The 25842-nt window shown below is 39.6% G+C and overlaps 1 protein-coding gene across 1 annotated transcript in view; it reads right to left on the minus strand.

Moving 5' to 3' along the window:
- LOC119744503 (peptidyl-glycine alpha-amidating monooxygenase B-like) overlaps positions 1-24124 on the minus strand; it is a 50164-nt gene extending 26040 nt beyond the window's left edge. Inside the window, exons 1-8 of the mRNA XM_038220447.1 lie at positions 23977-24124; positions 18151-18565; positions 13676-13730; positions 12904-12994; positions 11594-11682; positions 10975-11058; positions 7173-7215; positions 6076-6143 (exon numbers count right to left, since the gene is read on the minus strand). Of these exons, the coding sequence (XP_038076375.1) occupies positions 6076-6143; positions 7173-7215; positions 10975-11058; positions 11594-11682; positions 12904-12994; positions 13676-13730; positions 18151-18357 (637 nt within the window). The 5' untranslated portion in view covers positions 18358-18565; positions 23977-24124. The remainder of the gene's footprint in view (positions 1-6075; positions 6144-7172; positions 7216-10974; positions 11059-11593; positions 11683-12903; positions 12995-13675; positions 13731-18150; positions 18566-23976) is intronic.
- Between the last annotated feature and the right edge of the window lie 1718 nt (positions 24125-25842).

Raw genomic sequence — 25842 nt, forward strand, 5'->3', positions numbered from 1 at the left:
AAAATATGCAGTCGGAACCAAGGGTAAATTTATAGTAAATATTCACCCGGCCAGGGGGTAGAGAGCGACAAGGAAGCATTACCGGCAAGGGTTGTTAAAAAAAACATTAAGTATTATTTATAAAAACATCGAAATCGTACCTAGATTTGGCCGTTTTTCCTTTAACTCCGGGACAGCGTGGAACAGGTGTTCTTTAATCTGGGATATGGTTGAGCCACATGTTCCGACCTCCTCTTGACGCCGCTTGTGAGCGCGGAACCCGTTGCCCTCAACAAAATTACGAGCTGTTTCCACGATTGTGGGGAATGTCTCAGCGACAGATGGACGTCCCCGACAACGAGTACTCTGGTCCTTGGCATCACGTTTCGCCACAGTTTTTTGTCTTTTGGGGCTTTCCAGGAGCCAGTTCATATATTTTTTGTCATTTTCGAGGGAACCGAGGGCCATGTCTGTACTCATAGTAAGTCGAACGCAAAATAATGTTATTTGCCCGTTTGCTTTGGTATCCCTGAATGGTTTCCAAATGCTCCAATCAGATTTGTACCAACTTTCTCCAAACACGCTCTGGGCCTAGCTGAACAAAAGCTAAAAAGGGATCCAACAAAGGATAGAGTTCTAACCACCGTTTACCAAGCGCGTCGCTACTCGCGGTTCGGTTAACTCAAAGGGATCAAGTGGGATGTTGACTTCTAGCAGTAAATCGGTGTACTAGTGAAGATTCACACAATGTACCGCGGTAAAGCTCGGGTGCCGCTGCAGCTTGCGGGAGACACAAAAGGGAACATGAAGTTTGGCGTCCCTTCACACATCAGTGGCTCAGGTCTTCGAAAACTGCTTTTCGGGTCAGAACGTCATTTTAATCAAGCGACGAGTCGAGAGAAGTTCCCTTCGATTTTAGTCCAAAACCTACTGCATCATGAAGATTGAATGGCTTACTACCAAATGGGCAGGAAGGCAGGAAGAAGTGTCGACGGGTCGAATCAAGACCAAGGGGCCTCTACACCCCGGTATGGAAGTCAAGGTGGCATACAAATCGGGCTTGTATAAAGCAAAGATTGTTGAAATTAATGGAGGTAAGTCAAGACAATTGCTACACTTTGTAGCATTTTGTTTTACATTTGAAATTGAAAATCAGCAAAACGAGGCTTGTTATCTGCACTTGCATGGACCGATATTTACTTGTATGGTCGGTAAATCTCCTTTTAAACATCGCACACCACGATATATGCAGCAATGCCCATTGCATATTTTTTCATACTTGTATTTTGTCAAGCGAGAAATCATGCCATGTGTAAATGAAGTCCTGACCAGATGACTGCCCAAATTCTACAGCAATTGAATGTTCATTGAAACGGAAGTCAAAACATGTTTGAAAACTTTTAGTGTATACATGACTTTTTTACCGGAAAAGAACAGGGCTTGCAGAATGCGTTCAGAATAAAATCCCATTCATAGCTATTCGTGTGCTATTATGCTTACTGTTGTAATTGTTAAATATTTTATGTATACGCCAGAATTCTTCCAAATGCCATTGTATTGCAGATTTTAAACTTCATTATTTTTTTTATAGGTACGAAGCGGTCTCTTGACACCGATGAAGATGATGAGGAAGTAGTCATCGGTTTGGATGGGGTGTCCACTTGTCTCATTAATAGATCAGCCTATGTAGATGTGCATTCGAAAGTGTCCGGCCCCAAGGAGTTAGTACTAAAGTTATTATCGGTCTTGTTTTCTGAGGGGGATCTGGCCCGAAGCAATTATCATGGGGGGGAAGTAGTCTGCAAAGGGGGGGTCGTTATCAAGAAGAGTCCACTAAAACACCAAATGGTTTTTCAGGCGATACTAGCGCAGGCAGGGAAAGAGTTCCCTGGAGCGACAGAGAGTGATGCATACAGAAAATTGGTCACTGACGCCGTCAACGGGAAATGTAGAAAACTTGCCACAAAACTAGGGCTGTAGTTTTCTTAAGTTAATTTTATCACAGCGAGCTAGTGTCTCATGAAGTAATTGTAACTGTAATAATGTTGTAATTGTAATACTGTAGTCAAAAATACACACAACTACTATTAAAATCGTATAGAAGGAATGGTAAGAGAAGCAAATAATAAAGTACAGAAAAAATATTGAATAATGCAACTTATCTCTATGTTATTGATTTCTTTTATATAATTAGTGAGATCATGAAGTCCGATTCCTGGAAAAAAAATTATTTGGAATTAAGAAATCTTTTTAATTCAGCCTCGGCAAAATATTGACGGGTTTTATTCGCCCCACCCGATCCCATATTATTCTTTTTATTTCGTGCGTGCAGCCTCCCCAATATTTACTAGACTTATTAAGTTCGTCCCGCAAGATGGCATTATTTTATTCCGAGCATCCAGCTCCCAAAAATATTGACGGGTTTTATTCGCCCCACCCGATCCCATTATTCCATTTATTTCGTGCGTGCAGCCTCCCCAATATTTACTGGACTTATTAAATTCGTCCCGCAAGATGGCATTATTTTATTCCGAGCATCCAGCTCCCAAAATATTGACGGGTTTTATTCGCCCCACCCGATCCCATTATTCCTTTTATTTCGTGCGTGCTGCCTCCCCAATATTTACTGGACTGATTAAATTCGTCCCGCAAGATGGCATTATTTTATTCCGAGCATCCAGCTCCCAAAAATATTGACGGGTTTTATTCGCCCCACCCGATCCCATTATTCTTTTTATTTCGTGCGTGCAGCCTCCCCAATATTTACTAGACTTATTAAATTCGTCCCGCAAGATGGCATTATTTTATTCCGAGCATCCAGCTCCCAAAAATATTGACAGGTTTTATTCGCCCCACCCGATCCCATATTATTCTTTTTATTTCGTGCGTGCAGCCTCCCCAATATTTACTAGACTTATTAAGTTCGTCCCGCAAGATGGCATTATTTTATTCCGAGCATCCAGCTCCCAAAAATATTGACGGGTTTTATTCGCCCCACCCGATCCCATTATTCCTTTTATTTCGTGCGTGCAGCCTCCCCAATATTTACTAGACTTATTAAATTCGTCCCGCAAGATGGCATTATTTTATTCCGAGCATCCAGCTCCCAAAAATATTGACGGGTTTTATTCGCCCCACCCGATCCCATTATTCCATTTATTTCGTGCGTGCAGCCTCCCCAATATTTACTAGACTTATTAAATTCGTCCCGCAAGATGGCATTATTTTATTCCGAGCATCCATCCTCCCAGTTTTTGAGATAAAACTTTATGTTTCTGAAAACATACACTAGACCTATGTCACCTACGCATCTTTTCACCAAGTTTGTACATGTAGGCCTACACTTTTTTTCAATCGTGAAAGAAAAGGTACCAATTCTAGTTTTTACATGAACATGTACTGCTTTGAAACTCCACTTGTACCTGTTGAATTGAAGGGGTGAACTGCTTTTGTTCGGGGGGAGTTTAATACACCAATCCTGAAAGAAAGGTACCATTTCTGGCTTTAGACGTGCTGCTTTGAAACTCCAGTATAATAGAAGGGGTCAATTGCTTTTGTTCGTGGGGAGTTAATCGCCTTTGTTGTTAAACGAGATAATCTTCTCGGGCTACCGGGGCGCACTGACAACTAATCTTCACAGCCTGCCGCAGCGAGCCGAGCGGCTAGCTGGTAGAGTGCCCAATTAACATAACAATGATGCCAACACAATAGCCGATCGGTAATGAGCTGTGGCTGGGTCCACTGCGCCGCACTGCGCCGGGCTCACTGAGAACTCGGGAGGGTAAAAAAAAACCGCCGCAAAGGGCCGCGGCGGGCCGAGGCGCGCCCAGTAACTGAATAAGGACGCTCGACCTTACCATATTTACAAAAACAGCGGTCACCCCCACACCCGGTCATTATCACGCAGTGAAGACCGGATCCTCACACTGTTATTCCCATTAATAAATACCTTTTTAACGAAATAAACAGTTAAAATGCTCCAATTTTGTGACTTTTTTCCGGCGATATTTCCAGACTTTTTTGTGTTTATGTTCATGGGCCATATTTAGCTTAACAGCTATAACGACGTAATCTCAACAGAAACAGCTGCCGTAACGAAACAAATTACAACAACGTTTTCATATCTTTACCTGATGGAGGAAGCTGAAATCTCGTTTACACATTCCTTGTGTCCGGAATTAAAAAGATGCTTGGTTTAGGAAAGGTAAATATGTCGGTGGGTGAAGTGTTCAAAGAAAATAAATCGTAGATCTACGCTTTCGTCGTAAACATCCTCAGTATATACTGCACTGCTGTACGATGTCGTTTCAAAACTTCCTTACGCGCGCGCACGCACGCATCCCTAGCAACTGTGTTGCGTACGCGCGCATCAGTCTCACGCGATGGGGCTTGAGCGCATGTGCAGTGCTCTATTGTTACAAGCTACTGCAGGACTGTTACTATTTTGACCAATCATTGGCTTGCATGGGGCTGAACGGGGCTTGATCAATGCTGGTTCAAGGGCCATTTATTCGCTTGATCTTTGAAGCCGGTCCATTATCACCGTTAATGCCCGGCCACGTGATCGAGTCTCGACCAATCAGAAACCATCAACTCTCCAAGGTATTTATTAATAACAATTAAAAACTTTTTAAAATTAAGAAATCCTCATTAGGCCAAAAAAAAAATAGTTGGTCTCTGGTCAGCGCGCGCGTCGATTTTAATCATGCGCGTCAACCTTTTTTTTTCTTCAAATTGTCTGCAGTAGCTACAACAGTGCCCTCTTTTGCCGCAACTTCTCAAAGTTTTGTACCAAGGAATGGGGAAACCGCTCCAAGGCAAATGATGGAGGGCACCAAGGCAAATGATGGAGGGCACCAAGGCAAATTATGGAGGAAACCAATGTATATGAGGGCACAAAAAAGCAAAATATAGTACCCACCTTGTCTGTACAATCCATGCCTAAAAAACAAAACAAAAAAAAAACAAAAAACGCGTCGCCACATCAATTCCGGAACTTTGGTCTGACCAGAGACCGACTATTTTTTTTTGGCCTTAAAATCATAAATGAGGTAATGAACCTTAATTGGAAGTTGAAGACCTGATAAACTGCATTTTTTTTTCAAAACTAACTTTAATAAATAGAAACAAACAACTTTAACAGTTAAATGCAGACATCCGGACAAGCAGATGGCCAGACCTCCGATGGACTGAAGGACGGACTACATCTGCTTTGCAGCTCGCCAAAACAAAAGTCTCAACAAACTTTTGTAATTTGGAATGTTCTATATACATTGGTGTTTGTTAAATCTCAGTCAGTTGTCCTGACAAATTGGGTTTTTTTCTTTTCAAATGTATGTCCTTTATTTAAATTTAATATGAAAAAAGGTTTCTCCACATTATTTTAAAAAAAAATGCATTTTCTGGTACATTTTCTGGCATCTTTTTTTTTTTAGCAAGTATAAACTCACCATTGTTGTCTTTATCAAAAAGTAAACACAAATGCAGCAACCTTATATGTCTTTCAGCTCCCCAGTTAAATATTCATCAGATGTACATGTACACGTAACTATTTCTAGTTCACCTTTATATTGTACATACTTTGGTACATGCACATGGGCGTTGCCAGGATTTTTTTCTAGAGGGGGCAAAGCACATTTTCTCCCCGAAATCCCTGTACTTTTCCAGCATATTCACGATTTATCATTTTTCGAGGGTGGGCAGGGATATTTGGCCCCCCCCCCCCAACCCATTAAATTAACAGCAATATGACTTTGCACTTTTTTTTCTTTCTTTAATCCCCCCCCCCCTTTTCTGGTGGCCTTTCCGGGAGGGGGGGAGGGGGAGGGGGAGGGGGGGGGGGGGGCAAGCGACGCCCATGTACATGCAGTATGTGTTCTTGTGACGCTCGGAACACAAACTAATGAAAGTCCTTACTTGTAGAGACATATTAGGCCCTTGTTCAAAAGGTCTGGTAGTCTGGTAGTTTGTATTACAGAGTTCTGAAATTTTTGGCCGGGAAGGCCAGCGCAGATTTATAACTTTAACATTTAAGGGCAGAAGTTTTGTTATTACATGTATAGATTGTTTTGAAAACATGTATTATGTTGTACTTACTTGATACTTGAGGTGGAATGGACATGTACCCTGATCCCAATAGGTAGATACCTCCAGCATATGGTTGCCTATTGATATGAACAAACACAGGTAAATGTACATGTGCCCTGTCATTTTGCAAGTACCGTACTATTGACATGCACCAGGAAATTGGATGTGATTGCAATGAATATCGATGTTGATGAATGACTTCCTTTAGGCATGTTAGGAATTACAGGGATTCCCCAATCCAATTAAATCACACAACTGTGACCTGTTCTGTCCAAAGCAGACGCTTCTGGGCAGAGGTTAAAATTGAGATAGGGCCAAAAAACGCTGTGGGGGTGATTTTTATCGATTTTTAAATGTTTGCATATTTGTAATCCTGAACATATGTCTAAAATATATATAAAAGTTTGAAACCCTAATTTGAACTCTACATATTCTATTTTTGATGATTTTGATAAGGTATATCAGTTAAAGAAATAACTGTTTTGTGACGTTTGTGGCCATTTTCTCTGTTTTCTACTTTTCGACACAATGAACTTCAAAATAGCATAACTCTGCCCAGGAATGACCGGTTTCAAAAATTAAACCACCTATTAAGAGGGAAAAGAACATATGTTAACAATATGTAAAAATATCATTTTCGACCTTATGCCCAGAAAAGTCTGATTTTGACAGAACAGGTCACAACTGAGAACACCCAGCATAGCCTTGGCTGATCTAGGCTCTGGGTTATAGAATTGGCACTCTGACACTCCTGAGAAATATGTCCAATAAACTCAGACATTTGTCATCATGCAGACATGCATGCACAAAGGGACATGTGTAATAACATTTATCAAAATATCCATATTGTGCCTATTAATAGGTGTTTCATGTACAATGTATGTAAAACGGAACAACTGGCATTAATTTGAAAAAAGAAGAAACCTGTAAGTCCCACGCTGTCAGTATGCAGCAGATCCAAAGTGTACTATGAGAAATCCTCCATACATGCATTTCTTCTTTCCTAGAACCTACGGTAAAAAAGACATTTGGAAGTGCAAAAACCCCTACGTGCATTCAATGCAGTTAAAAAAAACCCAAAAAACGGATTTGCACACTATACTTACGGATTGAGTGTCACATACATGGATAATCCTGAATGGTCCCTACCTGTAATCAAATCAAGATAGAAAGAACATTCAAGATTGTACCAATTAGTACACCTCAAGAGTAAATGATACATGTGCCTCCTGCCACATTTACATGCATTGTAATGCAAAACATAATAAAACTGTTAAAAAAGAAGTATTTGTATTATGTATTGAAATAAAGAGTAAGCATTTGCATCCATAAAGATAATTTAATTATATAATGATAATTATTGTAATAGTGGCTTCTTATAAAGCGCTAAAAGTCAGAAATGCAGTGACGCTCATGGCAATATACAAAAACAATTACAAAACTTACAAATACTTAAATCGAACACATCTCATTTGAAATTTAACATTACCATAGGTACAAGCTGAAGGGGAGATTAGGGTGTGAACAGATAGGTACTGAGTACTTGTTTGAAAGAGTTGGATGAGGAAGCTAAGTAACATATCAAGTCAAATGTTCTTGTATTAAATGTACATGTCATGTGTTAAAATGTCTGCAACCTACCAACAAGATTTCTGTGACCCTTAGGCCTACCATAAACATATTTTCAGATTCTGTAACTGGTCATCCTTCGGCAAATGTTACATTGTGAATACAATTTTCAGTTCCAGAACAAACCATCTTTCAAGTAAAAATGGGCAAACTTGTCCATAAAGTGCTTCATAGGATACAGCACTGCCTGATAATGATAATAATAATAATTATTTGGGAGGCCAATCATCCTTACAGGCAGCTAAAAAGCTGAATTACGAAGGACGCGGCTACAACGTGGTCGAGCCGCTTGCCTTGCCTCCGGCAGCAAGCCACATCAACCCATATATGACCACGGAGCACAGCCTGAGATTGAAAGTGTTTGATTTTTATGGAGGGAGGAAAACTAGAGGGCCTGGAGAAAAACCCTTGTGGCACAGGAGAGAACCAGCGCACAACTCTACTCATATGGCATGTATGGTCCGTGGCCGGGATTCGAACCAGGGCCACAGTGGTGAGAGGCAAGCGCTTTACGCACAAGCCACCCATGCCACTCATGCCACCCATACTACCGGTACGGTACATGTAAAGTAAGGTGCAGTCCTCGCTTAAAAAATATTTTACTTGAGGCTTAAAAAGGATCATGAAAAATGTATTATGCCCTGATTTTCAAAAGGTTTGGGAGATTTTAGGTAGATTTTGGTAACACAAGTCTGTATTTTGGAAAGGGCAGGGGAAAAAAATGGGAAACACATTGAAAATATGGACTTTTATAAAAACGCATGAATAAATGTCCGCAATCTGATTGGTGGGTCATTGATCACATGTCATTGAATTATTCGTCCTAACCCACGGCCCGGCGGAAGCGCATACATGTAGAATTTCTATTCCACGGTAAAATAAAGTTCCATTGCACAGTCACACAATTGGCGGCTATGACCAATCACATGACAAGGATGTATTCAGTTGTTGTATAAAACAAATGATCAATAGTGTTTCAAATTCATGCAATGGAAAGCATAATTTCATTCCCTGACAGATGGAATGTTCCATTCAACTTGGCTTCACCTCGTGGAATGGAACATCCATCCGTCAGCTCATGAAATTGATCTTACCATTGCAATCATAAACATTCATAATTTGTACACTATCTCCCTCCCAGGCTCTTACACACTGTACATATATGGTACATGTACATGTACGCACACACACACGTTTGTTTATGGTGTAAATCAAAGATTTCCTATTGGTCCTCATCATCGATCCTTTGTTCATACTCAACTTTGTGCAACAGCTCCTATTGGTTTTGTACACGTTTTGTAATTGAGGACATCATCGATTTGACTCCTGTACTCAATCACACAGCGATGTTTCACAAGTGTGTCCTGGATTTACACCATAAACAAACCCTCACACACACACACCGAAGACACACCTGTTAAAAATTCTTAGACAGGCGATTGATGCGGTATTTGTAGCTAGTAACTTAGGAGATTGAATGCAGTTTTGATGTATATTACGTTTTACATAATGTATTTATCGTCTTGCCTACAAATGTTTGTTAATGAAAGAAATGGACAATGAATGGAAAAGGCCTTTTCTGATTTTAAACAACAAACAGACAAAACAAATTCGCATTGATGTACATGTATGCTTCAGTGTTCAGTACAGTACGTTTACATGTATAAAAATGTATGGATCAATCAGATCACATTCTAAATTAAATGATCAGAGTTTTAGATTGATTTTGTGTAATTTCTAGAAAAGGTGGAACCAATACATCAAATGTAAAATTAAAATGAAAAGGAACAGTATTAACCACATAATATCTGTACATGTACATGTATACATCAGATATCAAACTGAGCACTTATCAAAATGAAGAGAAGAGTTTGCTCATTCTAAGTGTCAAACAATCAAAATCCTAAGGATACTACACATAATTATGAATAACAAGTTTACTTCATTTACAATTCACGTCGACAGCTCATTTGAATGTGTACCGGTACCAGTGCTCCCCCAGTACAATGGATAGCTATAATCATAAATTGTACCCATTTCTATAATTACACAGGTCACACAAGACGAACAGCCCAGAGTTACTGACGTAACAAGACTCTGGTTGCCATGGTTACAATTTCACGTGGCCTCACTGGTAAACAGGTAAGTGGATGGAGAGTGGTTGCAGCCAACATGTACGTACCGGTACATGTATGAGATACCGGTAGGCATATAAGGTGAAGTATGGCTAATTACAGTACATGTACATACATGTATCCTGCTATTCAAAACAATTACTTCTACATGTACATGTCACTGTGTTATTACTATTATGCTGTTACTTTGTAGGACAACGTCTTTAAAAAGAGACAACTTGGCATCAGGGCTAAACAAAAAAAGAAAGATTAAATACAAGTTCATCTTCATTCAACTTTTAGGACATTTGTTTCAATTAATATGAAAATAAATGTAATCATCAGTGAGTATCAGATACATGTTCATGGTGTACACGTACATGTATGCACATTTTACCAAACTGACTAACATTGGAAACTGTTACCATTGCATGTACTGTACTTCTCAAATCTTTTTTGATCATGTTTCTCTTCTGTACTGAGTTTGGTACATTAACAGATGTACTGTCTTTGCTACACTGTATTCTCAAGTTTCACCTGTAAAAACCTTTTTGTGTACATTTGTAAATAGCTATCTTTCTAGCAACGTACAAAAGTGATTGTCTTTTGAATGACACACCTAAAGAAAAGTTGGCCCAGGTTTAGTTATGGAATAGTAACGATGGAATTAAAAAAAAAACAATTTAAATATTTTTTTCTGCGGCCTAACAATAATTCAGTTCTTGAAAAAGAATAAAAATGCTGCAAACTGCTTACCGACTGGATTATCCTGGAATATACAAATACATAAATCAGAGCAGCCTAATATTTCATCTTAGCAAGGACTTCTTCAGAGGCAAACGAAAGAGGAACAAGAAACAAACATGCATATATAGGTAACACACAAGCATGCAGGGTTGCAAGGAGCAACACAAAGGACGGATTGGCGGGGGGTGGCACTTCTTTTAATATTGGGTTTTGCCCTTCACAAACACTGTATACTCAGTGTTGTCAGAGGGCTTGCAAGAACAAAATCAAGAGTTACTGGAATTACTGGAACCTACACCCTCCTGCTAGTGCAGACGTCTCACTACTTGACCACTGAGGAACCACTTTCAGCGAGTAGCAAATAGCCTATTATTTCTGTTGAATCATAAAATATGAAAAAATAGAAATGGTTGCTTACCCTTGAAATGACTGATGTCACCGTAATGTATTTGCAGAGTAAGATAGTTGATACCACTGCTCCCACCGATATGAAAACCAACACCTTGCATGAAGAAACAAATGTACATATCAGACATCGGTTACAATGCATACATGTTAGTCAATTCTGTATTCTGTATGAAGTGTTACATTTATTTACTATCCTTTATAAGTCCATGTAATCGCATGTCCGTAACTCATCATGTGTTGTCATTACTATCCCTGCCTATCAGGCCAATAGAATTTCCTCTTCTGATCAGCACTGAATGTACAGCTAACTGCTGCTTGCTTTGGCATTAATAAGCAACTAGTTCAAACCCAACCACCCCTTACACATGTTACATGTAATTCTTCCCTCGTATATTCACAGTTGCTGCTGACAGATAAGAAATGACCATGTGTGGGTTTTGCCTTCATTGCTTATGCACTGCATGCCCCTCTGGCAGGGCTCCAACACTCTACAGAAGTGTAAAGGAAAACCTCTGTTTCTTTTTTGTTGTTGACCAAGATACATTATAAGGTTTCTTCATATGATTGCTTTATTGTTTTTGGATGGAATGCTGCTTTGCTACAGTAAAACATAACACGTGCATGCTTACCTCTCGGTAACGTTGGCTGTGAAGCATTTCTCGCCCAGGCAAACAGGATACTGCCTTTGCCCTTACATGTACCCATACTATTGCAGTCGCTGGGAGGAAAACAACATAAATAGAGGAGCTTTTAAGTAATTTACCTGGTTAGTGTGTCCTACAGTCATATTCATGTAAACTTGCAAGTGCGCAAGTTACACATCCAACTTGCATACATTATAAAATGTATAACATTTCGGTGGGGTTTTCCACCAGTTTAATTCTCAAGTTGTCCATCTCTTGCTGTGCCCTTCTACTAGTATATGTGTTTATGATCATTATCTTGTTGGAAGCGATGATTGTTTGGGAACACCTGATGGATGAAGGGTTGTACCGGTATGGTATTTGGGATGATTTGTGTCACATCGAACTGTCTGTCCATACAACCTGTAAAAATGGCCACATTACTTGCTCCAGCCTTAGCAATCGCTACCCATACATATGCACTTTAAAGGAGTGCTTCAGTTTCCCTTTGAGAATTCTTTCTTCTCCTCTTTTCCTAAATCACCCCTTGGTGTACCGTCCTTGTTATTCTACAGAGCATTCGTTGTTGTCAAAATTATCATTCCTTTCTAGGCAGGCACATACGGTATGAATATTCATCTAAAATCACGTCATATTTAAAGTCGCTAAACACGTGGAACACAGCATATGATTGTAAACATAAAACTAGCGCCCTGCTAGTAGACATGGGCGCATAAAGACAAAACATGACTGTCTACCGCAAGCTTGACAGAACAAAAATTAAAGGTTGCAGAATTTATTGCAATGTGCTATTTATTATTAAGATTATACTTTTTCCACGTACGTTGTCACGCCAAACACTCGACACACATGAGTTGTACAAACTAATTACTCTACATGTATTGACATTAACTGGCATTGCTTTGTTGCACGCCCGGCTCAATCGTGAATTCGTGACACACGTGGCATCGTGTCCTCACGCAACGTAAGGGAAGAAAACACTTTAAATATGTTCTTTGTCTGGGAAAACTCTCTACATGCCCATAAAAGCTGATAATTTATTCAATTATACAGGATGCCATGCGTGAAGTTAAAGTACCCACATGTGATTCCATGCATGGAATTTCACTTCATTTCCGGCTGTAGCCTACTGTACATATAAATTAATCGCACGGTCAAGAACAATAATAACAATGTAATCAGCTTCTTTTTGAGGATGTCAATTATAAAAAAAGGGTGCAGTGTTCTGTTTAAAAAGACTTTTACAACTACGGTAACCCTAAGTAACGGCAAATGTACATGTACACTCTACTTACTAGGACAGACCCGGAGAAGCCTTCACATCAGCACAGCCAAACAGGAGCATATGGTGGGCTGTATCCATATTTGCATGAGGCTCAAATCCAACTACAAAGACAGAAAGGAAGATAATGTTAATTGCTTTAAAAATCTGAATAGGAATGCAATATAAAACATCAATAAACAATAACCATGAAGTCAGACTCACATGTGTAATATTGAGTTGTACATGGTGGTAACAACCGTGTTAGCAATTTGAATCAACTTTGCAAGGCAATCTAAATTTAAACACTACAAATGTACATGTAACCAGTCTTATTTGGATTCTTCTTGGCATACATTAAGGCAAAACATTTACTCAAAACAGCATCCACTACAGAAGACTAGCGATATCACTTAAACACTCATATATTGTTTTGCATCTATCTAATTATAATGCTTCAATAAATTACCAGTAATCAGGCTAGTGGTAAAAGTATTTCCACATTATTTTTTGTTCATACATTTACAGATGTTCAGGTTCCCTGCAGACCACACCCCTAGTATCCAAGAACTGTGTGGATTACAATTACCGGTATTAATTTCATTCCATTTCACAGTGAATTTGTAGTGAATTTGTAATGAAGTTGCAGGCGAAGATGCAAGGAAAAGTTGTGGCAAAAACATGAAATGTGATTGCAAATATGAAGCGATTTTCCCAGAAAAATCCAATTTCCATTTTCAATGTTAACTTTAATTGCAGTGGACATGGTACATGTACTTGTACACAAGAACATCCATAATACTCACTAATGTAGGAATCTTGTCTTGGTACAGCCACAGAGCTACACAGATACTGTTCAGACTAATGGGGTAAAAGAACAGACAAATTAATAATGTAGGTGATAGGGAGGAACTGCATCAAACCTAATTTATCCACACCTTTATTTGAAACGAGTGCACACACGCGACTCTTCAATTTTCTCAAAGGAGCTTAAAAACAGCTCTCAACAAAAGATCGAAGAAAGGACTTTTAAAAATTGGCCATAAATGCAATCATACAAGTACCGGTATGTGCAGTGGTACAGCATACAGTGCTAGTAAACTGGTTCTGCAATATTAAGCTGCCCTCAGGTCGACCTTGTGACGACACAGAACAGTCAGCGACTGACTTTTCAGGATCAAGGTTTGCCTGAGCTATGACTGCGGGAACATTTCATTTCACAGATTTTTTTGTGACCTGAGTGTAACTGGGACGATATTAAAATGATCAGAATTAGTCGGCACTCAAAAACATCAACAGTCGTCAGAGTAGAAACATTTCAACTTCTACGACAACGTCGTGCGTGGCTTCTTTTGTTGGCACATGGAGCCCATAAGGAGAGGATATTCCATACCATAGCTAGAGGGGTTTTATAAAATGTGAAGTAAAACTGTTCCAACAAAATGCGATTGGAAATGTATACAGTATAATAAGCCGTTTTCTGAACCCCGGTTTTGGTCCTATAATACAGGTCCAGCCCCATTGTCAATCTGCATGAATGAAAAAAGAGACCCAGCCGAACAGCGGCCTAGCCTTAAACAGAGGCCTATGAATGGGAAGCAGGCTGAATGTGTAGACACCAAGAAAACACGAATCTGCTGGATTTTTTGCATGCACGTTGCGTTGTACGTGTACTGTCGACATTCGCTTACGCTTGCGAATCGCCTGTGTTGCACTTTTCACTTTTTGTACCCAAATTGCATATGTTGTTCATGCAAAAAATATAATAATAATGATGAATGATTAAGATGAATTATAATAATAAAATTTAAATGCACAGCACTTTAGATTAATTTTATTAAATGACAGTTGACCAAAACTTTCATGCCTGTATCTCACTCAGCTTTGTAGCATTTCCTTGGAAAAAAATAGTTCTGCTTCCAATTACATGGCATTTGAAAATAGGGTAGCTACAAGTACCGGTACTTGTAGAGTTGTTGCAGAAAATCAAATCATAAAGTTGCTGCCATCAAAATTCATGGCCAACAGAGAAAGATACAAATTCTGTGAAGCCATTCCAGAAGCAAATTAAGTCAAAAATGAGATGGCAGAAAGTAACCCATACTTTTGGGCACTATATACATGTAAGACATGTGAGGTGCAATTTTTGACAAACTGTGCCCAAGTTAACAACTTCAGTTTGGATGTTTATAAGTTAATTATTGTTACTACTCTAAATCATTATAATTTGATTTCAAACATTGAATTTAGAGTTCAATTAAAAGCAACACCTAAAACATTTTTGTAATGCATAATGATTCTGAAGCCATCAGTTCTACCGGTATATGTTTTTAACTTAAATGTACATGTAGGCTGGTCCCCCCCCCCCCCCCCACACTTTAGGTAAACTGAACCTACTGGTATTATTATTAAAAGTTGTTGGTGAACATGTAACCAATATACACTGTACTCAAATACTGTATATTTAAAATTTTAAGGATTGAGGTGATGGGTTTGAAGTCCATTTCTGTAGTTGTCTTGTGTTCGTGAATTATGTGTTTTTGGTTGTTTTCATTTTTCATTTGTTATCATTAATTAGAAGGCTTCTATCTTTATCTCAATAGTTTCTTGGGTATAATTATTTATGCCAGGGCTGCATATTGTTGATTTCACATTCAGTTACACATTTCAGCAATTTGTTTCACTTGTATAATTAGTGTACATGTAAATTCACATTTTGTTCATGCTTTAATTGAGTAAACCTTTTGTCTTTCCGTTACCGTCCTTCCGTTACCAAATTATAATCCACTTAAGACGTTGTAATTATATTACCGAAACACTTAAATTCAAATGAAAGGTGGTATAGTATAGATAAAGCTTCAGGGATTCCATTTCCTACCTTTAAAATATAATTACCCCCAACCTACCCCATAAAATTCACAAACATTATGCAAAACGTGTGTAAGTTGGAAAACCCTTGTCCGTTTTACCGTCCTTCCGTTACTGACCTCATTAATATTCATAATTCATTAACGAGAGGTATTCATGCCCCCAAAAGTGTGGAAATTGAAGGTACATGTAGCATTATAGAAATACAATTGTGACATTTGTTTGCTGTAACTAATAACAGTGTCTGTGATACACTCATTTGAAATTTTGTTTAATGAGTGAAATCGTCCTTCCGTTACCGTGGAATTGCCCTAATGGAAGAGGCACACAGACCACCACAGGCACTTGGCTCTTCCCCTCCCCCCCCCCCCCCTCCTTGTACATATGTACGTTAAGTACATTACACCCACACGTACGTACATGTACATGATGTACACTATAACATTTGATTCTGCAGTGTGCACCAACCATACACAACCCGGTGGTGTCTTCGCATGGCATGATGGGTATCAGGCATATGGTGGCAATGACATTCAAGAGTCCATAACACATACATGTACATACCGGTACTCTTCTTTTTTTTTCATAATTGAGGCGGGCCCTTTTGCACCGAGTCAATACTACCCATGCTGTACACATTTATGAATAGCGTGTACCTGAATTTGGTGTACATTATAATCTTATATGATCTGACTGTTGGTGACTAACCTGCGTGTAGAAGGCATGGCAGGGGAACATGATTGATTTTTTTGACTGTCTGTGACAGATCAAACCGTAGGAGGGTTAGCGCAGAAAATCAAGGTTTTGTCCATTTCATATGAATCATGCTTTTTAGCTCAGAGCAGAAATTTATTATGCCAATGCAAAGACAAAAAGGCTGTAAAAGATATTTTTAGACATAAGCATACGTTGCATAAACTGCAAGGAAATTAGAGACTCCATCAAACTCCATAAGGCCAAAAAAAAAAGTCTCGGTTTCTGGTATGCGCCCGTGTCGCCGTAGCCATGCGCGTCGGCAAAATAAAAAAAAAAAAATTTTCAATGAAAGATGATGTCTCAAAATCGCCAAACTCACTGGTTTGACTGGAATCCTGCTGCTGCACAATTTTAACGTGTTTTTAATTTTAGATTGGGTTATGGTCGAGAATAAGCTTTATGTGGCCTCTCTGGACTCCCATATATTTTCACTAAGTTTAGTCGGGCACCATTTGCAGTCATCAGCCGACATTTGAAGCAAAAAAATCAGGTAAAAAAAAAAAAAGCCGCGTCGCCGCACCACTTTTTGGGCAAGCTCCATACCAGAAACCGGAGACTTTTTTTTTTGGCCTAATGAAGTGTACCACTAATGATTCTATTTTTGAGTAGCCACATATGCTGCACCAGAAATGTGCCCATAATGATATTTGTGGGACAAATGCTGATAATGAAATCATGTTATTGACATAATGCTGCGACATCATCCAACTGGAATTAAAGCTGATAAATGTTCATGTAATTTGAAGAACTCATTTCCTTTCAATACCTTTTGTCAAATGATAAAATGCTTAAAACAATGTGAAACTAATAAATTAACTGCCAGTGACAATCATATAACTGAACTGAAACAATGTACGGTACAACCAAAAAGTGTTACGTCCCATCATCGTGAGTTTGTCATAAAAACAAACATCACAATGCAGTGCGCCACCAAGAGTTTGCCACGGAGAGTCCATTTTTCAAGTTTACGGTCGACAAAACATAGCCCATTTGAATGAGTGTCAGTAGACAACTTGAGCTGATATGTCATCGATTGGGGCATAGCATTCTGCCGCCTTACCAAGAACACCATATTGATGACAAGAAAATAAATGGGTAGACAGAGCCTCGAATCATACGCTTACGAAACCACTGACCGAAAAAAACTAACGATTTCAAATGTCCTGCACTGAGAATTTGTCGACCATCTCCCACAATGCACTGGGAAAAATGAACTCTCCATGGCAAACTCTTGGTGGCGCACTGCATTGTGAATCGCCTGAATTGTTTGAAATGTTTTTCCCACGGCGGTGTAAAACACGCCGTGGGCTTGAGCTGCTTATGTTGGTGGGTTGGTGGGTGGGTTGGTTGGTTTGTGGACAGTTTACTCGGGGTGTATTATACTGTTCCATGCCACGCGTGTATCACAGCTTTGCCAGTGAGTTTCTATGGAATACCTACAGCTTTGTGACACTGCTGCGCATGCGTCTAAGTTGCATATTAGATGATGTCCCATTGCATGGCAAAATTCACAGTTGTACAGTTCGTGGAACCGCCGTGGCTTGTACCACTTGGTACTTGATATAAAATGTTCACCTCTGTTATTGTATACAACTCAGATTTTGACTGCTAGACACGTTTTTAATAAGCCATTATTGAATTATTATTGAATACTTACTCTTTGTGGAAGGACACCTGGCATAAGGGCATCCAGATAAAAAAAGTTTGGATCTGGCTCATTTTCATCTTCCTCCATCTGGTCACCATGACGACGCATCATGTCTGGCTTCCAGGGATTATACAGTCTCCCAAAGCAAACCCCCGCAAGGGCTAGCACGAAGATAATGTCTCTCAGTGGCTTCCTCAAAACCAAATGTTGTTCCATGATTCCCTAAAGTCTACTTGAAGCTGTAGACTTCTTTCTGTACACTCTCAAGTTTTATAGCAACCCCATTCTTCATCAGTTTTGTTGCTGTTTTGAATGTCTGCGCTGACAGGTTTGTAAAACAGGACGACGTGAGCAGCACCAAATCAGATCCAAGTTGTGTATGTAATATTCAAGTACATCTTGTATGTACGATGAATGGTACATTCTGGGAGAACCAAAGGAAAAAAAATCACTAAATACAAAATTCACACATGTATTTGTACGGGACATGTTGGTTGAAACCTATCCTTTTGGGCTGTAAAACACATTCCTCACAAAAAGATTGTTAAAAAGTAGAATATTTGACGTTCACACAACTACATGTACCATAAGGGGAACAAAATTGTGCTCCTCATCAAACATCAAGCCATTGGAGCACTATTCATCATTCCAGTTGGCACGTTTGTCTGAAACTACATGTAGCATACAAATTATAACTAGTTTCCAATAGGTGCATCATACATCCTCCAAAAAGTCTTCTGAAAAATTGTGACTGTTTTTGAAATATTGCAACTTCCAGAAAACCCAGTATAATTTTTGCAAATCTTTAAATATATGTACAGTTAACTTTGCCATTAGCTCACCACCATTGCAAGTGCAGTTTGGTAGGGTAGAATGATTTTAACTGCATCGTGCCATTCAGTAGTCGAGGTACCACGTTCTTGCACAGTATCTGATAGCTATTAAATAATGTCCTTTAAAGTCCTTATAAATTCACATCACAATAAATGTAAGGATCCCTGTCTGATTGGTTCATCCTTGACTAGCTCCACCTACAGAGTGATAGATTGATAGATTGATGTTGTCTTCACATCTGGATACATGTGTAGGAGTGAAATAGAGAGTTTTTTTGTCATTTGTGGTAAATCCACCCTTCTTGGTTGCAGTGGATATTTGGCCGATGCTGGTTGTCTTTTAATAAGGGAATACATGTGGACAAGCATTACATTCACTGTGTGGACTTCCTAACAAAAGATGTCCACATAAAGCAGGTACCGGTAGCAGCGACGTTGTGTGGACTTGCCGACGTCCACACAAGGTTTTCCCCTCTCTGGAAAACATTTTTAGAGGCATTTTTTGGTTACATGTACCGGTAGGTTTATCCGTGGCAAAATCAGTTTGAGAAAAGTGAGTTTTTCCACTGGTTTTTATTAACTACATGAAAACAAAGGAATGTCCATACTACAGGTAGGTATGTAAAACAAACATGGGTGTGCTTGTGAGGTGTTAAACACTATAAAACTGGTAGGAGTCTGGAATGTTGATAATTACCTGAGGCGAAGCTGAGGGTTATTATCAGCATCCAGACTCCGACCAGTCTTAAACAAAGTGTTTAATACCAACCAAGCGCATATTTATTCCCATTCGTAAATACCTTTTTTCGGTCAAAAAAAAATCAAAACTTTTCGGTCCAAAAGTCAAAACAAGTCAAAAATTTAAAGTTCCCAAAGATTTAGTTCAACAATTTTACTTTCTGTTTTTCAAATCTATTGAGGATTCAACCATTATATTGAAATTAATCTTGAAATTATGAAAAGTGTATTGGCATTGAAAAAAAAGAAAGGAAAAAGAAAGAAAATGTTTGAAAAGCTCAAGGAAATATATTTTCCTAAAACTAAGGTGTCTAACTCATTTTAAAAAATAAATATTAGGCCCTACAATGTATATTGAGTTACATGTACATGGCCCGGATATCGGATAGCAAAGATTTTTCATAAAGCATCCCCTGCGTAGAATTAGGCAGGATTTTTTTCTACAACGCCAAAACTGCACGCTTTGGAAATCCCGCTTGCTGCCACAAATAAAGAGATTTTACTCTGTTAATCGGTATGGTGGATGATCGTAAGCCAACATATAAGTTTTGTTGAGGAAAAGAGCTAAGAGTGGTTGCTTTGCTATTTTTAAGCTTCTTATTGCAAAGCCTTAATATCTACGAAGAAATAAAGTTGTTTTCCTAGTTCCGGATTTTTCCTAGTCCCAGATTTTTCCTAGTTCCGGATAGCTTCAAATAAAAACCTACCTCTTTTGGATATAAGTCTCCAATAAATTTTTTTTGGACGATGTGCATTTTGAAAAGGAAAATATAAGCTCCTAGTAGATACACAAAGATTTTTCCGATAAAATCTTTAGAAGAGGAATTTTGGGCAGATTTCCGACTCGCACTTAATCAATTTTGTGTGACGCATTCTGTGCTGGGTCAAAGATTCTCGGTCTGTGCATGAGTTCGAGCCGTTGCGCTGCAGACAAAAGTTTTAAATTCATTTACGTTTTTTTCTCTTTTTAAAATTTGCTGGAATTCTCTTGAATGAACTAGGGTAGACGTCCTGAATTTCAGCACCATAAGAGTCGATTACTGTTTTTCAACATATGCAGTATCGAAATACCCGGTACTCCCGTCAAGACACAGCAAGTGGGCATAGCGCATGTTGCGATACCTAAACTAAATCGATACCGAACCTGCTTTGGTAATGACACGTGACTTTGAAAGACGATCATGTTGTCCGGAAATTCAGCACCCTGTGCGTACATGTAAGTTTGGCAATGCGTGCAGTCACGTGCTTCTGCCATGGGCGGCACCATGTTTCAGCGCGTGGGGAAAAAGGTGCGTTACACACACATTTAGTTCGGTAGGTAGGTTTATATTTTTACACCCGTAAAAGTTGTATTTTTGCCCTATATTAGTTATAAGTCCCCAACAAAATTCAAAATGGTTATCAAGCTACATTGTAATTTTGATTTTGTGAGATGTTAATCACGTGCCGAAATTCGGGTCACTTTCTGACCCCTGCCATGCCTGCTTGTAAGTTCGGCATCCCCCACAAGACTACACACCTGCACTTTGTACAGACGATCTTCCAGTCCACTCTCAGCGGCACAAACCATCACCAACGTCAGAAAAAAACTTCCATTTTAACCAATCCGACATGAAAAAATGGATGCAATCATCATTTTCATCTTAAACCCCATCTTACAAGGAATCCTAAAAACTTGTAAATATAATTCGCCTTTTACGGAGAGATTTTTAATCCCATTTTTTTTGCAAGAATGCATCGTAAGTTTCTGTTTTTTGGGTTGAAAACCCAAGGGCGGGAGTTCGTCATGTCACCTGATAGCAACATGGGTGGTCACGTGACAGTGTTGGCAGGCCAGTTCACTATTAAGGGCTACCGAATTTCGGGACGTGCCGATATTCGGGACGTCTACCCTATTTTTGGATAATGAAATAATACTTTACCAGAAAATATGCTTGATTTGGTTGGTTCTGGCTGATAAAAAGAGATTTTCTCGTGGGGGATTTTTTTTTCTCGTGTGAAGCAGTTTTGATCGATTCGGAACTGATTGAACCGATCCAGAACTAGGAAAAGTGACATCGGTACTTTTGACGTCGTAAAATCAAAATAGAGTTTAAATTTTGAAAATTGTTTTGTGGTCTCTCCATTACTCAATGTCACTTGTTCGTGGAGTAGTTGAGCCGAAAACAGCCTGAAATGATGTTTGCTATTCGAAACTAGGAAAACGACTAGGCCCCTAGGCCTACATGGAGGATCGAGGATACGTCCGACGCTAGCCCAACTGCATCTGGCCGTACAGTACTATCGCAAGCTCTGTAGTATGGACAGACACCAATGCTCCCCTAAACGCTGAACTCTGATGTAGCGATTTTGCTACCGATTTTGATCGAGATTATCTTCTCATCTAGGACAAACCTTGCCAAAGTTAATGTTCCTAGTCGTAGAAAAACTCATACCTTTTAAAAAAAACCACATTCTTTTATCCCAAAATGTTCATCCATCTGGCCAAAAGACGACTTTCAGTCATCATCTTCCACGAATATCGTCTCGAAAATGTTCCTCCATGCGACTTCAAAATGGCGGCCGCATTGTAATGTATGCATTATGCGGGCGCACTTTGGCAAGGTTATGAATATGCATTGTTCAGTTCATGACCTCGTGTTTGTATGGCCAGCCGCGCCGTGCAACCGACAAACGTCACGAACTGCAATGCATATTCATAATCTTGCCTAAGCGCACCCGCATAATGCATAAATTACAACACGGCCGCCATTTTGAAATCGCATGGAGGAACAATTCGGGACGATATTTGTGGGAGATAATGACTGAAAGTCATATTTTTGGCAATATACCGGTAGATGAAGATTTTGGGATAAAAGAACGTTTTTTCGAAAAGGTATGAGTTCCTCTACAACTAGGAACCTTAATTTTGGAAATGTCTGTCCTGGATGAGAAGATAATCTCGATCAAAATCGGTAGCAAAATCGCTACCTCAGAGTTCAGTGTTTAGGGGAGCATTGGGTGTCTGGCCGTACTACAGAGCTTGCGATTGTACTCATGACATACTCACGTAATATGCACAGAACAAACATCGCTGGATTCTGTCGTTTTTTTTGCCAAAATGATGAAAAATATGCCCTTTCCGCACTGAGCCAACCTGACACTTGAAACGTGCACGCATATGATCGATCGATGATTTTCGGTTCGCTCGGAGCGCGCCGCGGGGGTACGGTACTTGCACTTGTACGCATGCACATACTATCATTTCGCTTGTACTGTACCCCGAGCGAACCGAAAATCATCGCTTGATCATATGCGTGCACGTTTCAAGTGTCAGGTTGGCTCAGTGCGGAAAGGGCATATTTTTCATCATTTTGGCCAAAAAAACGACAGAATCCAGCGATGTTTGTTCTGCGCATATTACGCGAGTATGTCATGAGGTATAGTACGGAGTTTAGCATGTTTAGGGGCAAACTGTGCAGCGGTTCTGTGGGAAATGTCTGTGTTTTGAAACTTTTGATGGACGTTTTTGTACTTAATTAGTGTTTTGTGCTGCAAACAATTTTATCTCTAGGAGTACTGTACGGCCGAGCTTGAGTAACTCCAGCTGACATGCTCATTTTCATTTCACAATGTAGCGCTGGAGACATAACCTAGCCATAACAGTCCTGAATCCTCCAATTTTAATACAATTTTGCACACCCCCTAGGGAGTTAGGGTAAATACTCGTGAGAGTGTGGTAGCAAGAGACCCTAAAATAATGGCCTCTCAAAAATTTTCCATTTTCACCTCTAATATCCCACCCCAGATTTCATTTACATACCTCGTACATTCAGCAGTCATTCACGAAGCTAATGATTGACTTGAAACAGACCACACACAAAAAAAATGTGAAAAATCTTGACGATCTCGGTGGCTTGTCTGTAACCGCCAGTTCCAACGGCTGTCGTCCATTTTGTTTTGTTAATTATGTAACTGACATGACTGATGCATCAATTGACAATTTTTGAGAGGCCATTACGGTCTTTTAGGGTCTCTTGCTACCACACTCTCACGAGTACTACTAGGTTATGTCTCCAGCGCTACATGTGAATGAATATGACTGAGCATTGTCAGCTGAAGTTAGGCTACTCAAGCTACGGCCAGATGCAGTCGGGCTAGTCAAGTCCGACGCTTTCACTTTCAGTTTCAGTTAGGCTAGTCAACCTCCATCCATGATACTACAGAGGCTCCAACCCAGCTTGTATTTCTAATGTATTGTTAACCACAAAAATGAACAAATTACCTTTCTTCTACTTGTCATGTTCCGTGAACATATGGTTTGGTGCATCTTACTTTTACATGTACTCTTGGTCACTGTCGACTGTCAGACATGTCAGATAATAATGCATATAATGTCATGAATAGGGTGACCCGTAACATCATGTCCAAATTCTGCTAAATGCACTTTGAAATCTGTCAGATTTATCAAAAATCTGCCAAATTCCCCAGAACAGCTCTATGAGAATTACTCGAAATACACTTTAAACACGTAACATCACATGCAGATGTTGTAGTATTGCCTTTATTAAGGTTCAAATTACATTATAAACAATAGTCACATATGTTATGAAATCGCATAAATTTCAAGCAAGCGCAGTTGCGTCATGACGAAATCCGGTTGTTCGCAGTGAACCTCGGCACCTAGACCAGCCAACCTGTCCCATTATGCAAGGGTTTGATTGAAAGGATTGAAGGCTTTTTGAACAAATGTACAATTTTTTTTCAAATATGCTGTTTTTGCCAGAAATCTGCCCAAAACTCGCATTCTGTAAAATTTTCTGTCAAACCCGTTTTTTTTTTTTAATCTGTCAAAATTAGCCGAAAATCGGCTGAAACGGTCACAATGATCATGAATGTGGAACTGGCTAGCTAGCTATAGCTGACATTGTAGTGCAGTGCGCCCTCTCGTGACTAGTTTTGACCATTTTGCCAATTTTTTTTTTTGGGGGGGGGGGGGAGGGGCGTTCGTTTAGCTCACCCGGGTCGTTTCGCTCGTATCCCGCACCTTGCAAACAGGGCGCTGGGAAGGGCAGATGAGCTTCACAGAATCTTGTGAAGGAAGTTGGGATGGTATTCTGGGTAATTTATCATGACCTATGTATAAAGCATCTGGCTGCAGCTGTAGACCGCGGTTACATTAGAGACACACTCTTGGAAAAAATGGTCCGGTTAACTTATTCCTTATGATGGGACTTGCGGTTTGGCCGAAGTCAGTTTAAAGTGATCGGCTGACTGATAAGGTTTACGAACAAAACCCCGAGCCAACGAGGTTTTTGTATCGAAAGCTGCCGAACCACATTTTGCAAGAGTGTGTCCATAATGGGGTTGAAGCGTGCCGGTAATGCTGAGCCTGCATACTGCCAAAGTGACCAATGGCATTCATTTTCTCGTGCAAATAAGACCCATTTTTGGACCCTTATTTTATCGAATCTGCTCTTAGATAATAGCCCAAAAAGCTAGTGAGATGATCCTCGGCTATATTCGCACGATTTCACCGATTTTTAAACTAGACGGTCTCGTTTTTTACAAAAAATTGTGGAGGAACTTTTTATGCAAATTAACGACTCGCGTAGAAATATTTGAAACCCTAATCAAAATTATTGCGCCCGCTGTCAGTTTTATTGCGCCACTTCTGATATATCTTCTATCTAGCCCCCCCCCCCCAGCCACCCCCCACCACCACATCGAGAAAAATAATAGTAATTAAATACTGTTTTAAATGTGCTCGTTTATTCAGAAATTCATGAAGCATATTCAAACTAATTGGATGTTTCCAAAGGCACTGTGTCTTTCCCATTTGCAAAAGTTCTTTTTAAAAGCCCATGGGGGCATGCAAATTGTGATTTGGCCGGTGTATGCAAATTCTGGTCTTTTTATTGGACAATCTTAAAAGGTAGAACCTAGGAGGCTATAAGATAAAGATTTCCCTTACAAAAACACCTAATTATTTTATATTCCCTGACGTGCCTTTATGTGCGCACCCCGCCCCCAATCACCCATACATAATAAAACGTCATTTCAGCTGGGTTTTGTTACTTTTGTAGTAGCTTGACTTCCCCCGCAACAACTAAAACAAAATAGGCAAAATACTGACAACCTTCCAAGGATA

Source organism: Patiria miniata, unplaced genomic scaffold (assembly GCF_015706575.1).
Source record: "Patiria miniata isolate m_02_andy unplaced genomic scaffold, ASM1570657v1 HiC_scaffold_7, whole genome shotgun sequence".
Lineage (NCBI taxonomy): Eukaryota > Metazoa > Echinodermata > Asteroidea > Valvatida > Asterinidae > Patiria > Patiria miniata.